The sequence below is a fragment of the Echinops telfairi genome, unplaced genomic scaffold (genome assembly GCF_000313985.2).
Source record: "Echinops telfairi isolate 266 unplaced genomic scaffold, ASM31398v2 ScPeMD7_70;HRSCAF=299, whole genome shotgun sequence".
Classification (NCBI taxonomy): Eukaryota; Metazoa; Chordata; class Mammalia; order Afrosoricida; family Tenrecidae; genus Echinops; species Echinops telfairi.
The window spans coordinates 7,675,628-7,690,690 of NW_022103968.1; the positions used below are offsets into that span (position 1 = coordinate 7,675,628).

General features: G+C 48.0%; 1 protein-coding gene across 1 annotated transcript in view; it reads right to left on the reverse strand.

Annotated features, from left to right (window-relative positions):
- LOC101644335 (deleted in malignant brain tumors 1 protein) overlaps positions 1-15,063 on the reverse strand; it is a 93,031-nt gene that overhangs the window by 60,776 nt on the left and 17,192 nt on the right. Inside the window, exons 3-5 of the mRNA XM_045291394.1 lie at positions 12,449-12,766; positions 8,670-8,987; positions 1,255-1,290 (exon numbers count right to left, since the gene is read on the reverse strand). Of these exons, the coding sequence (XP_045147329.1) occupies positions 1,255-1,290; positions 8,670-8,987; positions 12,449-12,766 (672 nt within the window). The remainder of the gene's footprint in view (positions 1-1,254; positions 1,291-8,669; positions 8,988-12,448; positions 12,767-15,063) is intronic.

Here is a 15,063-nt window from a genome sequence, read left to right on the forward strand (position 1 = left end):
CAGTCGTTCTCCTTTGTGATCGACCGACCTCACTCAGCACCATGTTCTCCAGCTCCGTCCACGGCATGAGGGGCCTTGTCGTTTCGTCATTGCATCGTAGCGATGCATCGCGTTCCTCTATGTGCATGCTCCAGAGCTTCTTTACCATTCTTCTACCGACGGTCATCCGGGCTGTTTCCACTTTCTTGCTATCGTGAACAGTGCCGTGACGAACGCGGGAGTGCACATATCTGTTCATGCCGTGGTTCTTCCTTCTTTAGGGTTTACACCCAGCAGAGGTATTGGGGGACCAGACAGGATTTCTATTCCCAGTTGTTTAAGGCGGCACCATATTGCTTTCCACAATGGTTGTGCGGATTTACACACTCACCAGCAGGGTGTGAACGTTCCAGTTTCTCTGAACTCGCTACAGCATTTGCTTCTTTCTGTTGTTTTGAAGCGGCCTGATAACTCACCGTTGTTTTGATTTGGTGGCTAATGATCATGAGCATTTTTTTCAAGTGTTTCTTAGTCATTTGGATGTCATTTTTGGCGGGCTGTCTGTCCATGCTCTTCCCCACTTTTTACCTGGCCCTTGCATTTTATAGCATGTTCCTCCAACTTGCTCAATGGTGAGAATCAGCTTGGAGCTTGGTATAAGCCACAAGGAATTGCTCTGAGCAGTGTTTAGACAACGTGCTAATCATTTGGACGTCCAGGAGTCCTGCCGCTTTCTCTTGAGTGGTAACTAGTGATGGCCCATTGCCGGATGGCCAAGGAAAGTTGCTAAGTCTCTTAAGCTCAGTTTTTTTTCATCCATAAAAAGGGGGAAGACTCATGGCTTTCTGTAAGGATTAGAGGAGTTAATATCTGCAGAGTTCTTAAAATGCTTCCTGGCATAAAATCGGCATTCAAGAAATGCTAACTAATGTTTAGATCATTGTTGTTATTGTCACACTCTCTTGTCACTTACCAACACGTTTGGGCTCCAAAGACCAGGTCATTCTTTGAAAATCAGCATTATGAGAAAGTAGAGGATGGCCACACCAGATCAAAGAGTGGAGAGCAACTCCATCCCTACATACCTGCCAGATTGCATCATTACCTAACAGCCAACACACTGAGAATCATGGCCCAGCCAAGCTGACACAGCACCTTAACCATTGCTCCACCATGACGCTCACCCTGACCTCTGTGTTCCTTATCACCAGATGTACGTAGTCAACTCAAAAATAGTCTCAGAGTACGTCTTTCACAATTGTCGTAAGTGCAAACTGTCAGATGTCGAGGTAGTTGGTAAGGAAGGAGAGGCTCCACTACATTGAGCACACCTTGCACTTTGCCGGAAACCCATGCCTTCGCTTCTGTCTGCCTTCTTATGGCACGCCAATGCACCCCATCTGGGCTGCGGCTCCTGCGACTCACTCCCCGTTGTGCTTTCTTATTGTCCCACTCAGTCTTCTGTGATCATCAAGTTGATTCTGACGCCTGTGGCCCACGAGTTTCACAGTAGAACTGAGCTCTGTATGGTTTTCCATGGCTGGCACTTTATACAGAAACGACTCCCCAGGCCTGTAGTCTCAGCTGGTTAGATTCAAATATAAATGTGAACTGTTTGAGCCACCGAGGGGACCCGCAGTTCCTCCAGCTTCAAAGCCTAAGCCACAGCTGTTCCTTATTCATTTTAACTTCTAGAGCCCTCTTGCTTTTTTTTTTATTGCTTCTGCTGAGCTGGCCGGGTATGCTAATTTACTGTACTTGAGTGCACTGTACTTGTTCTGTGCTTATTTGTGTTTAGCATATTGCATCCCTTGAAGTTGTCTTGGGCCTCTTTTGAAGGTCCCCAATAGTATTGTTGAAGACAGGCCTGGGAGTCTGCTTCCAGTAAGATTCCAGCTCATCCAAGCTCACTGTCATCGAATTGATGCTGACTCACAGCAACCCTGTAGGACAGGGTGGAACTGCCCCCTGAGTTTCTGAGACTGTAATTTTTTATGGGAGTAGAAAGCCCATCTTTCTCTCTTGGAGAGGCTGGTGGTCTTGAACTACTGACCTTTTAGTTAGAATCCCAATGCATAACCACAACACCATTGGCGCTCAAGGGCGATTATAGGCAATAAACCCCGCAGAGAAACTGCATACATTTGCGCCGCGATGCGTCAGAATCAACTTGACACCAATTAGCAACAACAGTGGTAGATTCGGGCTATCTTCAGAAATGGCTTCCTAAGAGGCTAACTGGCATGGGATGTTGACATGAAACTCGTGAGCTCATTTTAAAACACTCAATGACCAAACATTTAGGGTGTGCCACCACTATGCTAAGGATTTCACAAGAGTCATCTCATCGATCATCTCATAATGTTCCATTGTGGTTCCCATTATACAGGGAAGACAACTGAGGCACAGGGCAGTTGGGTGGCTCCCCCCAGGCCATAGCCTGTGTGCAGGCAGACAGCCCAGCTTGAGCACCACGGGCTGTTCTTATTTTTAAATCATTTTATTGGGGCTCATACAGTTCTTTTCATAATCCATACATACATCGATTGTGTAAAGCACATTTGTACATTCGTTGCCCTCATAATTCTCAAAACATTTGTTCTCCACTTAAGTCCTTGGCATCAGCTCCTCAGTTTTCCCCCCTCCCTCCCTGCTCCTCTCTCCCTCATGAACCCTTGATAAGTTATAAATTATTATTTTGTCATATCTTACACTGTCCGACGTTTCTTTTCCCCCATTATCCTGTTGTCTGTCCCCCAGGGAGAGGTTTATATGTAGATCCTTGTAATTGGTTCCTCCTTTCCACCCCACCCTCCCTCCACCCTCCTGGTATCGCCACTGGTCCTGAAGGGATCATCTGCCCTGGATTCCCTGTGTTTACAGTTCTTATCTGTACCAGTGTACATCCTCTGGGTCTAGCCATATTTTAAAGGTAGAATTGGGATCATTATAGTGGGGGGTGGGTAGGGGTGGAGGAAGCATTTAGGAACTAGAGGAAAGTTGTCATGTTTCATTGTTGCTACACTGCACCCTGACTGGCTCATCTCCTCCCCGCGACCCTTTGGTAAGGGGACGTTCAGTTGCCTACAGATGGTCTTTGGGTCCCCAGTCCCCCATGGGCCGTTCTTACCTTTGGTAGCAGAGTAATAGTAAGCGTTGAAGTTTTTCCCGATGTTGTTGAAGCTTCGGAAGTACACGAGGGTCATCGAGTTGGAGGAAGATGAATAGGTGATGTAGGAGCCAGTACAGGTCTTGCCCAGGGACTTCGTCGAGGACGGAGGGCCATCCAGGATTTCAAAATATTCATTGGTGCAGTCGAGGCTGTGGGAAAAAACACCCGTGGGGGCCTCCAAGTCTTCACATCAGAAGATTTCAGAGACACTACGAGACAGAGCCAATAGCTCTTCAATGCAGAGGCCGGGGCCAGGTGGGAACAGAGCAGTCACTCACCCCCTAGTCTGAACTTCTTTCATTCTACCTTTTCTCTCTTACAGCCACCGGCTTAAGGGTGTGGGCTTTTCACTAAAGGAGAAAACAGGAGGCTGAAGCTGATGCTACAACCTGGGGTCAAGGCTAACAGCCAATTTCACTGGGCCCATCCTGTGCCTAGAGGCCATGGCCTCAGCTTCCATTTGTAAACTTTAGGAGGACTTCGACTACTGACTGCTCCCAGCTCACTCTGGGAAGTCACCTGCCTGCCAGCGTGGCTCCATATTGTCCAGTTCCCACCAGGACTAAGCTCAGGAGATCACCCCCACGACTCAGCCCAGTGAGCCGTCAATTCCAAGTCACGTTTTAATTCCCCCAAATTCGAGAGCCATCAATATTTTAAATTGCTCCTGAGTGCTAGATGTTCACCCATGAAAAATACCAAACCTTGGGCATTTACGGCACGAAGGCCAGGAATTCCTGGTTCATTAAGTCTGGGGTCAAGCTTGTAGCCTTCACCTTTCACCACCGGGAGGCCTGGACACTCGCCCCGGGCATACATGTGTGCTAGTGGGCACACACACACACACACACACACCCCTCTGATAGCTAATCATAGCATACGCCTGTGGTTCTCAACTTCCCTAATGCCGCGACCCTTTCATACAGTTCCTCATGCTGTGGGGACCCCCAACCATAACATTATTTTCGTTGCTACTTCATCATTGTCATTTTGCTACTGTGATGAGTCGGGCAACCCCTGTGAAAGGGTCATTCCACCCCCAAAGGGGTCGCGACCCACAGGTTGAGAACTGCTGGCATACACAGTGAACGTCATTTTAATAAAAATTGTATAAAAGTGCACAAAACGAGTAGCATTTCTATAAATGAACAATAAACACAGGTAAGCAAAAAAATTTTAAATTGTGTAATTTACAGCAACATCATAACGAAATGCCTATAAAGCAGGCTTTCAAATGTTTGTGAAAAAGTTCCACAATCTTTTCATTGTGTTTTTCCATGAACTTCTGAAGCCCCCTAAAAGCGTCCAGAATTTGTCTGCTGTAGATAAACAGCTAAACCAAAAATGACCATCCAAAGCCAAATGGGAGGGAAGACGTCCCTGGGTATCGCCAACAGTTTGCACTCAGCTGGTAACAGAAGGTTGGCAGTTCAGATCTCCCCAGGCGCACTGCAAGAGAGAGGCCTGACAATCTTCTTTCTTAAAGATGATTCAAATCTCACTGCCATAGAGTCAGTGCTGCCCCACAAGGACCCCCTGTGGCTTTCCGAGAATGCAACCATTTCCGGGAGTAGAAAGCCCAGTGTTTCTTCCTGGGAGCTGCTGGTGGTTTTGAACTGCTGACCATGCAGATCGCAGCCCAATGAGTAGTCACAACACTACCAGCACTCCTAAGGATGACAGCCAAGAAAAGCCAATGGAGCCGCAGTTCTAATCTATAATACACAGGGTCGCTGCCATGAGTTAGAATGGACTCAGTGGCACAAAGCAACAATTAGGATGCACAAACCTACTGTCATCCAGCCATTTTTGACTCATAGCAACTCTATACGGACTCCAGCAGAACTAACAGCTTGATCATTCTCCCTTGCAGCAGCTGGTGGGTTCGAACCGCCAAACTTCCAGTTGGCAGCTCAATGCTTAATCTACTGCATCACGAGGGCTCCTTCCAATCCAGCCCTACTGCCATCGAGTTGATTCCGACTAATAGCAATGCTACAGGTCAGGGTAGAACTGCTCTGTAAGGCTTTCCCAGACTCAATCTTTCTCCTGCTGAGTGACTGGGTGGTCTGAACCATGGCCTTTGATTCCTTACTATTGTTTAATTCCCTTTCACATTCTCCAAATGACAAAATGCTAGCAACGGAGAGCAAGTCCGGGGAGAGCGATGGTGGTGGGGGCTGGTGAACATAAAGGGGAAGGGATCATTCTTTTCGCTCACGGCACAGCACTGTATCTTGATGAAGCAGCAGTGATGTGAATCTGTCCTGCTGAGTCTGTTCCAAGTCACAGCCACCCTGTGTGCAACCGAGGTAAACCCCCGCCCGAACTTGTGCCAGCCTCACAATTGTTCTTATGTTTGAGCCCACTGCTGCAGGCACTGTGCCCATCCATCTTCTTGAGGCCTTCCTCTTTTGTGCTGCCCCTCTGCTTTCCCAAGCATGATGTCCTTCTCCAGGGACTGGTCTCTCCTGACAACATCTATATGCAGGACACAATCGCTTAGGACTACCCCCCTCTACACACATACACACACACACACACACACACACCACACACACTCACACAGAAGTGCATGTAAAACTGGTGACTCCAGTGTGAGGTTGTGGTCCAGTCAACAATGTTGAACCAGTGGCTGCTTCCTGCCTCCGATATCTTACAGCAGTTACACAAGTTGTCTCCACCGGGAGGAGTTAGGGGAAGGGTACATGGGCGGGGGGAGAGGGGGGACTGCTAATATCGCATGGATTTCGTTTACTGACACTCATTTTTGTGAGTGAGTTTGGTGACACGGCCGAGGGAGGAAAGGACTGGGTCTCTTAAGGACCCTGTGGTGGGTGTGGTCAACTTACTTCAGATACGGGAAGGCGAGCAGAATGTGATCAGACACGTTTGCCTTGATTTCCCAGACGCAGGTGATGTTGTCGTGCATCTCGTTCTGCGGCGGGTTCCTAATCGCTCCAGAGGAATTTGTGATCACGCCGCCACACGGGGATTTGTCTGAACGCAGGCAGAAGGGGGTTGAGCACCGGAGGCTCCCACTGTTTGCATCGTTCAGTTGACACTGTTGTCACGCGCACCCTTCCTGCCTGGCCCCACGCCCCCACCCCACGTTTCTTTGGTCATTACTTTCTGAGTGTGTCTTGGGACAGATCAAGCATGAACTAGGATAGACGGGATATACACTGTGACAAAGGTCTGCAGGTTTAAGGAATTAGGGTCTGAAAGGGGCTGGAGTGTGAAGTGTCTTGCACCTGTTTTGAGAATTCTGCCATGGCTATAGACTTGCTCAGGAGAGCTGTGACCGACTACCAGCCAGAACCATCCCCTCCAGGTACTCCCGAGAGGCGAGTCCTGCAGCCTTGCCTTTTGTGAGGTTCCCAATGAGAAGAGGTTGGCCCTGATTGTGATGGCAATGTTCCATCCGCCTTCAGTTGGAATTTTAATATTGGGAAGAACTTGCCTTGAATCACCCACACCAACTCCCACAAATACTGAAAACCCTCCGTGTCCACCTCAGCCACCCTCCTGCCTGTTCCTTTGTTTCTCCATCTGCCGGTCTACCCTGCCCAACGTCCAGTCCCACGTGGAAGGGTCCACCCATGACCATAGAAACAGAGGACTTTTCTCCATCAGATCAACTGGCTGGACAAGAACTGCATCCACATCCTCTGGGCAGAGGTCCAAGTGGCCTGGTCATCTCGCTGTGGCTCTTTTCTAGGAGGACCAGTCAGGGTTTCTAGACACCCTTGTTATTTTAGCCCTTTATTGACAAGCAGGGCTAAGAAAAATGCAACGGAGCATCAGCAAGCCCAAGGCATAAGTGAGAGAGGAAGGAGCAGAGAAAGAAAGCACGGAGGAGGAGGTGCCCATCACGGCAGAGAACTCTAAATGATGGCCCTGGACAATCTGCTGAATTTGGGATCAGAGGCCTATCCTTCCCTCACGGTGCCCCTATCCTTCGCTCATAGAAGGCTCGCATCGTTGACTCTTTGGACGTCCTTCTTTGACTAAATGGAAATGGACTGGAAGCCATGAATAGATGGATCTTCATGACTTGGTCTTTCACTCAGAACACTGGCTCCTAGGGGTTGCTTTGAAGACTCCCTTCAGCTTGAGCTAGAGGAGGACGTAGAGTAGCCAAGAGAACGGGCATCTCACCTGCAGGTGTTTTCACCACCGGACCAGCCGACGCAGGACCTGTCAAGCACACAAAGGACATCAAGAACATTGGCTGGCTCGAGGTGCACAGCCCTGCGTACATGTGAGAACCCCTTTGGAGCTTTGAGCGTGGACATTGTAGGGGCTCCTCCTAGCACTTCTGAAATGGAGTCTCTGAGAGTAAGACTGACAGGGAGGGACTCAGGCTTAGAGGCATTGCTCTCTTGTCAGACATCCAAATGAGATTTAAAATTTTGAGGGCAGTTTTTTTTTTTGTTCTTTTAAACATCTGTCTGTTTGTTAATTAACTAATTTATTTTCAAAGGGAGTGTTTTTTCAGAAAACCAAAGACATCAGATTCTGGCCCCTCTGTAGCCTCTTCCAGGGACCCAAGTTCAGAATAGGAAGCGACACTGATTCACATTTCTTTGACTCCTTGACCTTGGTGCTGACCTAGGGCCTAAGGATGCCATGGATCCTGGCCTCCTTCCCCATCATTTCTCTCAGCTCCGTACCATCCAATGGAAAGCATCCTTCAGGACCAATCTATTCTCACCGTCTGGAGTTGACAAATCAGGGGCGTGGGGAGGGGAAGCCGTGTGTGAATGAAGCTTTTTAGGCTTTGTCAGTTCAACTTTGCTCGTGACTCACTCTGCGAGCTGGCTGAGAGCATCAAGGGGCCTGGAGGTTTGATGAGGGAGAACGTTTACTGGTGTGGAAAACTCTGGTGTTGGGTGGAGAGCATGAGAGAAGGCCACCCGCAAGAGAAGCTCTGTGGGGCCATGCTTCCTTGAACACGAACAAGGCTGAGCTAAAGACGATGTAGAAACAGAATCAAATCCCCTTGACTTTGCCCCGTCTGGCTCACCTGTCACTCAACCACTCTCCTGCCCCTAGCTCATTGTCCCTCCCACCTGCTGCCATGCTTAGAACTGGCACCCCAACAGTGCTGTTCAGAACGTAGAATTTGCTTCTTTTGTGGAAAACGCATGGGCTGCAGGAGAGGCGAAAACAGAGCCAGGCTGGATGCTTCCTAAGGTCCCACCCAGCTCTCCCATTGGGCAGCCGAGTGACCCTCCTTCTCCGTATGCCACAGGTTAGGGGAATAGGGCCCATTCCATTTCCATCAGGACTCTCCCTCCATGGGCTGGATACACTGAAGATATCTGCATTGGCTCCCTTACCTGGTGGGGTGCTGGTTGAGTTTTCAGTACCTGTAAGTGTTAGAGAAGAGAACACCGGCTATGAGCAGATAACATATGGGTTCATTTTAAGTAGCTTTTTCTACCCTGACACTGAGAACTATCGCCTTGGGAAGCCTAGGCCAGGTCTGCCAGGGGAAAGAGCAGAGGCTTACCTGAGCAGATCACACTAGCATCTTCACCGTGACCACAGTTGTGGGAAAACCAGCCAACGTGGGAACATTCTTCCAGGTGCTGTTCATCACCTGTACAGTGCACGTTGTCAAGGAGGATTTTCCCAGCACCTTCCCCAAAGTGAGCCTCGCCAGGGGCCGATATGGCCCAACCACAGCCCAGCTGCCTGCAGACAATGTTGGCTTCCTGCAGACCCCACAGGTCATCACATATGGTTCCCCAGGCTCCCTGGTAGAGAAGTTCCACTCGGCCAGCACAGCTCCCTTGGCCTCCCACCAGTCGCATGGGCACCCAGCCTCCTGGAGAAGAAGAGGAATCGAGGGGTGATATTTGTTCCCAAATGCCTAAGACCCCACTTTCTCACCTAACTCAGCCTGGCCACAAGGGGCCTCATTTTATTCCCAGGTGGGTCTGCTTTTCCAAAAAACACACAGAAAACAAACTCTCTGCCATCGAGTTGAGGCCAACTCATAGCAATCGTACAAGACAGGGTAGAATGAACTGCCCCTGTGCATTTCCAAGACTGTAACTCTGCTCAGGAGTAGAAAGGTCCGTCTTTCTCCCAAGGAGCAGCTGGTGGTTTTGAACTGCTGGCCTTATGGTTAGCAGCCCAGCTTATAACCACTATCCCATTAGGGATCCTAAGAGGCTTAGAGTATCTTCTTTGTCAACAACCTGTTTTAAGATACTTTGCTTGTGGTAGGTTGCTTACAGAAATGGTCACAGCTATTCCCTCCCCCATGTCCTTGCTCTTTACAAGGTGACGGTATAGACCAGAATGTGGCTGAAGCCGTGCGGCACCCATGCAGAGCTAAGGAGTCCTCCAAAGGTTCAGCTCACCCATGGGGCGCACTGAAGCTATCATTCATTCACTTGAGTTCAAATGGGTCAGTTTGAGCTAGCCCATCACTTCCATTGCTTCAGATAACAGCGAATGGCCAGCCTGTTATTGCTTTTCATCGTCAATCGAATGAAGTTGTTCACAAGACAGAATCCCAGCCCCACCACCAAAGGCGTGTAAAGACATAGCCCTACCTGGAGATGCAGAAGAAGGTGCTGGCTTAGCCACAGGTATCTCTGTTGAAGTAGGACGTAGATTCTCAAGGGCTAGTGATGGGTAAGAAAGAAGGACTGGCATTAGAGGATAGTCTGAACATGTGGAGAAGATAGTTAGCTCTCTCTGGGGCTGCCTGTCCTTCCAGGATTCAGCATTCTAAGGCCAGTGACCCAATAATCCGAAGAGATCCATTTAGGGCTTGTTGGGAAGCCACATGGCTCTAGTGGCCTTTAGTACAAACAAGTTCATGGACAATTGACTACACGAGGGGTCATCAGTTTGCCTCCGTATCTCTCTTCTCTGTCCTCTCCCCACATATGCTATTGCCATGACTGTATTCCAACAAGGCACAGGAGGCCACCCAACAGATCCATGGGGGGAGGACAGTATCAACTCTGAAATGGCACAAGGAAACCTTTTAGGATGAGATAACACATCTGTATACAACAACAAAATTTCATGAAACTTGACCTTAAGATGGTTGAATTTGATGGCATGTGAATTGAACTGTTTGAAAAAACTAAGATGGATTGATGGCTGAATATAGAGGGATGGAGAGATGGATAGATACATTTATCAAAGCATCCAGGAAGGGTTTATTGCTCAATAATTCAAGCACTACTATACCAAAAACTGAAACCAACTAACTGCCATCAAGTCAGTTCTGACGCACGGTGACCCCGTAGGACAGGGTAGAGCTGCCATTCTGTGTTCCTGAGACTATAACTCTTTGAGGGAGTAGAAAGTCTCATCTTTCCACAAGGGAGCAGCTGGTGGTTTCAAACTATTAACCTCGAGGCTAGCAGTCCAACACACAAAAACTACACCACCATGTCTCCTAAGCATTACTCTATATTTGAAAAAATTATAGTAGAATGTTAAGAAAAAAGTGCTCCTCAATTTCTATTACAAGACCCACTTTTCTGCTTTTGAGCAGCAACCTCGTGTTTTTCAAGATGGGACGTCCCTATGTCAGTGGCCAGTCCCTGTGACCACTTGTTCTTTCCTTTTCAAAGACTGTCAGTGGTATGGAGTTTTAGGGAGCATGGAGTTTATTTAACGTGCTTGCTGTAATGAAGAGGTGACTGAGGGCCAAGGCCATTGAGCTGGTGAGAGGCCAACCCTGAATCAGATTCCAGTAGCCCTGGGCTGTTTCACCCCAACACTGATTAGGTCAGCATGTGACTAGAGAAGGAAACTATCATTAACACTAGTTAATATTAACGAGGGGCATAGTCATATCCTTATTCAATTTTCTGTAATATTTCTTTTTAATGAAGAGGAAACTGAGATCAAGAAGGGTGAAATAACTTGGCTGAGGTCACAACTGTGGGTGATCATAATTGATGTCTGTAAGCTCTATTAGGGAGTAAACCCCATAACAGAAGAGATAATGATGGTTTGATCACAGTTAGGATCCAGCACTTTGCAAGGGTTTGGTACATGGTGGACACTTAGTCAATAGGTGCTGAATGAATCGATGAATGAAAAAAATTAGGAATCAAATCAATATCTGACACTAAAGCACATCCTATTTTTGACATCACACCAAGTTGAAATTATGGCATCAAATGTAAAATGTGGTCCTACCTGTAGACAGAGCATCTGAGGAATCAGCACCTGTCAATGTGACGAGAGATTAATGGTTCGTTCTATCAAGTCTTGATTATATCAAGTCCCTCTCATCAAGTTGATTCCAACTCATAGTGACCAGACAAGACAGATAGAACTGCACCTGTGAGTTTCTGAGACTAAAATGCTTTACAGGAGTAGAAAGCCTCGCCTTTCCCCCATCAAGTCTTGATTGGTGGATGTGTATTGGGAACACCCTACATTTAAGGTGTTATGGGAAACAGAAGAGGTAGAAGCAGAGATCTTACTTCCAGGAATCTTGGAATTTCATGGCAAATGGGGGCATGAGACCAGGCAGCAAATGCTGATTGTCCAGGAGAGGCACAGAAATGAGCACTTCCCGTGGAGCCTCCTGGGGTTGAAGGAGGAGGTGCAGCTCCGGGTCGGCCTGGTGCAGCCCAGCAGAGCTTGTCTTAGAGAAGTCATTACAGTTGCAGGTGTGACAGGAATCAGAAAAGGGTGGAGAGTCCCAGGGGTGAGATCAACCAGAGCGGCAGAAATGAAGGGGGGCCAAGACTGGCTCCAGGCTTGGCAGGGTCTTCACACCCAGGAGAGGCAGGTCTTTGGACACAAACTGACAAAGTAAACTTACCACCTGGAGGTCACACATGAAAACGTTTCTGGGGGCCACGTGGGGGGAGAAAAACAAAGGGTTTGAGTGGTGGGGACCGTGACAAATAGGAAAACCCATATCATGCCCCAAAGAAGGAGCTTTTTCTTCTGTCCAGTCAGCGAATGCAATGGAAACATTTATGGTTTTGTTCCGGAATTTCCCCCCAAAGAATGTAAGAGTTTTGATTTTGATGCCAAACTTTCTGATTATTAAATACTAGTCTAGCTTGCATGTTCAACCTGAACAGGTTGGGTCCAGCGCAGAGCCCCCTCTGCATCAAAGGATGCTCAGTCCATTGCATCACCTTGGAAGGGCATTGAGAACTCATACTTGCCCTTTATTCCCAGACTGAGCTCTGAGGGGGTGTGTATGTGTCCGTGGGTGTGTGGAAGGGGGAGTAGTAAAGGGATGAGGAGGAGTCCTCCAAATGAGGAGAGCCGTGAAAACCAGCCGCTCACCTGTGCAGATGACACCGGCATCCTCCAGGTGCCTGCAGTTGAGTCCGGCCTGGCCCTTGTGCACACACTGCCCAAGGTGGCTCTCACTGCCCACACACTGCACATCATCCAGCAGGATCTTCCCAGAACCTGCCCCAAAGTGGGCCCCTGTGGGGGCTCCCATGGCCTGGCCACACTGCAGCTGGTGGCACATAACGGTGGCATCTGCCAGGTCCCAGAGGTCATCACACACAGTCCCCCACGTGTCCTGGTCAAAAACCTCCACTCGGCCTGAGCACCTTCCTGTGCCATTCACCAGCCTCACCTCCACCCAGCCCCCTGGGGAGACACACAGCAGTGGGAAGAAAGGTGTTGTGTCAGAGTACTATCTTAATCCTATTCTATCAGGCCCTTTTTAATACTACTTCCATAATACTCACATCTTCCACAACACAAATAGATTAAAAGATGAAGAGAATGACAATGAGATGACGATGATGATAATGATGGCGACAACAATGACGATGAGGATGAAGATGGTGATAGTGACAATATTGATGATGAGGACAACAAGTATAATATTACAATGGTCATACTAATATTTCATGAGGTTTTCTCCCTTGCAGGCTCTAAGCAAAGTGCTTTACAAGTTTGGCCTCACCATTCTTTGAGAGTAGCTCAATTACTTTCTTCTTCTTGCCATCGAAGGACAGAACTCTGAAAGTTCAAGTGATGTGCTCAGATTGAATACCGCAACCCTCAAAACCAGCTGGCCACAAGGAACTACATGTGTTTGCGATCAGACCGATAGACACTCACACCCTGTCTTCTTCACTGCTCCCTAGTTGGTTGGTGCTTAGGGAAAAGCCCTTTTCTATGCGAACACATGTGGTAAGTGTGGCAGAATTAGCTTGTGTTGTAGATTTGTTTGAGCAGTTAATGCACTACTAGTTACACCAATGCACCTGTGTCTCTGCTCATCACATTTTGGTATTTCAATAAATGTTGGGGCTTTCATTTTCTCAGAACTTACCTGTGAGGTGTGTATGTATGTGGTGTGCCGGGCTCCAGGGTCTATGCTGGCTATGGTTGCAGATGGCCAGTTGTGTGTCAATAGGGACAAGCAGAAGCATCCATTACCTGAACCAAAAATCTCTCTGCCATCGAGAGTAGAAAGCCAACTCCTTCTCCTGCAGAGTGGCTGGTTGATTTGAACCATTGGCCTTGCAATGATCGGCCCAGTACTTTGACTCACAGGACCTTTGGGAAACCCTAAACCCAACTTCAGAGGAACACATGGTTGAAAACCAAAGGTCAGTTAAATATGTAGTGTCAGTTCATGACTCAGTTTATCCAGAAGCCAGTAGAGTTAGTCTGTCAGCTGCAGCAGAGGGCCTCCTTGTTGGAGCCATGGAAATGCCTACAGTTGCTTCACTCAGCACAAAGTAAATGACTATGGTCCATTTACAATCCAGTATATTCATTTTTATACCAGGGTGGGGTAGTGGTTACACGTTGAGCTGTGATCTGCATGGTCAGCAGTTCAAAACCACCAGCAGCTCTGCAGGAGAAAGACTGGGCTTTCTATTCCCATAAATAGTTACAGTCTTGGAAACCCAGAAGGTTTCAACACTGGCACGATGGCAGGGAGTTTGGTTTTGGTTATAGTCATAAAACATAATTTTGGGGCTTTTTTTGGATTGTTAATGGAGAAAGGGAGTTCTGAAAATAGAAGTAGCCAAGGCTCACAAAAGTCATTGAGTTGCCCAAGTAGCAGCTGAGACACACGAAATAATGTCTGTCTGTGTGCTGGCTATGGTTGCAAAAAATCCATCCCTGTCACTAGAGACAAACAGAGGCACTCCTAGTCATGAGGATACCCTAAACCCTACTGAGAAAGAAAAATGTTTGGAAACAGACACAGCCTGGTCACAGTCAAATATGTGACAGTGTCAGCCCCTAACTCAACTCCTCAGAGGCACAATTCTTCAAAGGGGCACATTCAGCACTTCATGCAGCTTCAGCTCTAGGGAAGGTGCTGCCTAGTGCTTGGCACATAGCTCCCTTTCCACGTTCCCTGTAGCACAAGTGCCAGCTCACCCTCAGGAGTAAGAGTTGGAGAAAGAGAATTTATGGGGAAGGAGAGATAGATAGGAAGTAAGTGAACCCAGCAATAATCAGTCTCACCTGATGGGGCATATGATGGGGTGACAACTTCTGGCTCTGTGGTTGGGGTGAGCTTAAGAGAACCATCAGCCCCTGATGGTAGAGAGAAAGTCATAATGCTAAAGCCGACTGGGCTGTTTACAAACGAATCCCCACTGACTTCTGAGAAAATGAGCTGGTGTTTTTAAAAAGGTCCAAAGGCAGCAACATCCTGGCAAATCCAGGCTCCTCCCACTGCAGATGACGCCAGAGTCTCATGAGTTAGATCAGAGCTCACGAATTATTTGGCAACAAAATAGGTTTTCTGGGAACATCTCTTAGCAACCCAACCAACCAACCAACCAACCAACCAACCCAACCAACTAACCAACCAACCCAACCAACCATCCAACCAACCCAACCAACCCACCCACCCACCCAACCAACCAACCAACCAAACAACCAACCAACCTAAACAACCAACCAACCAA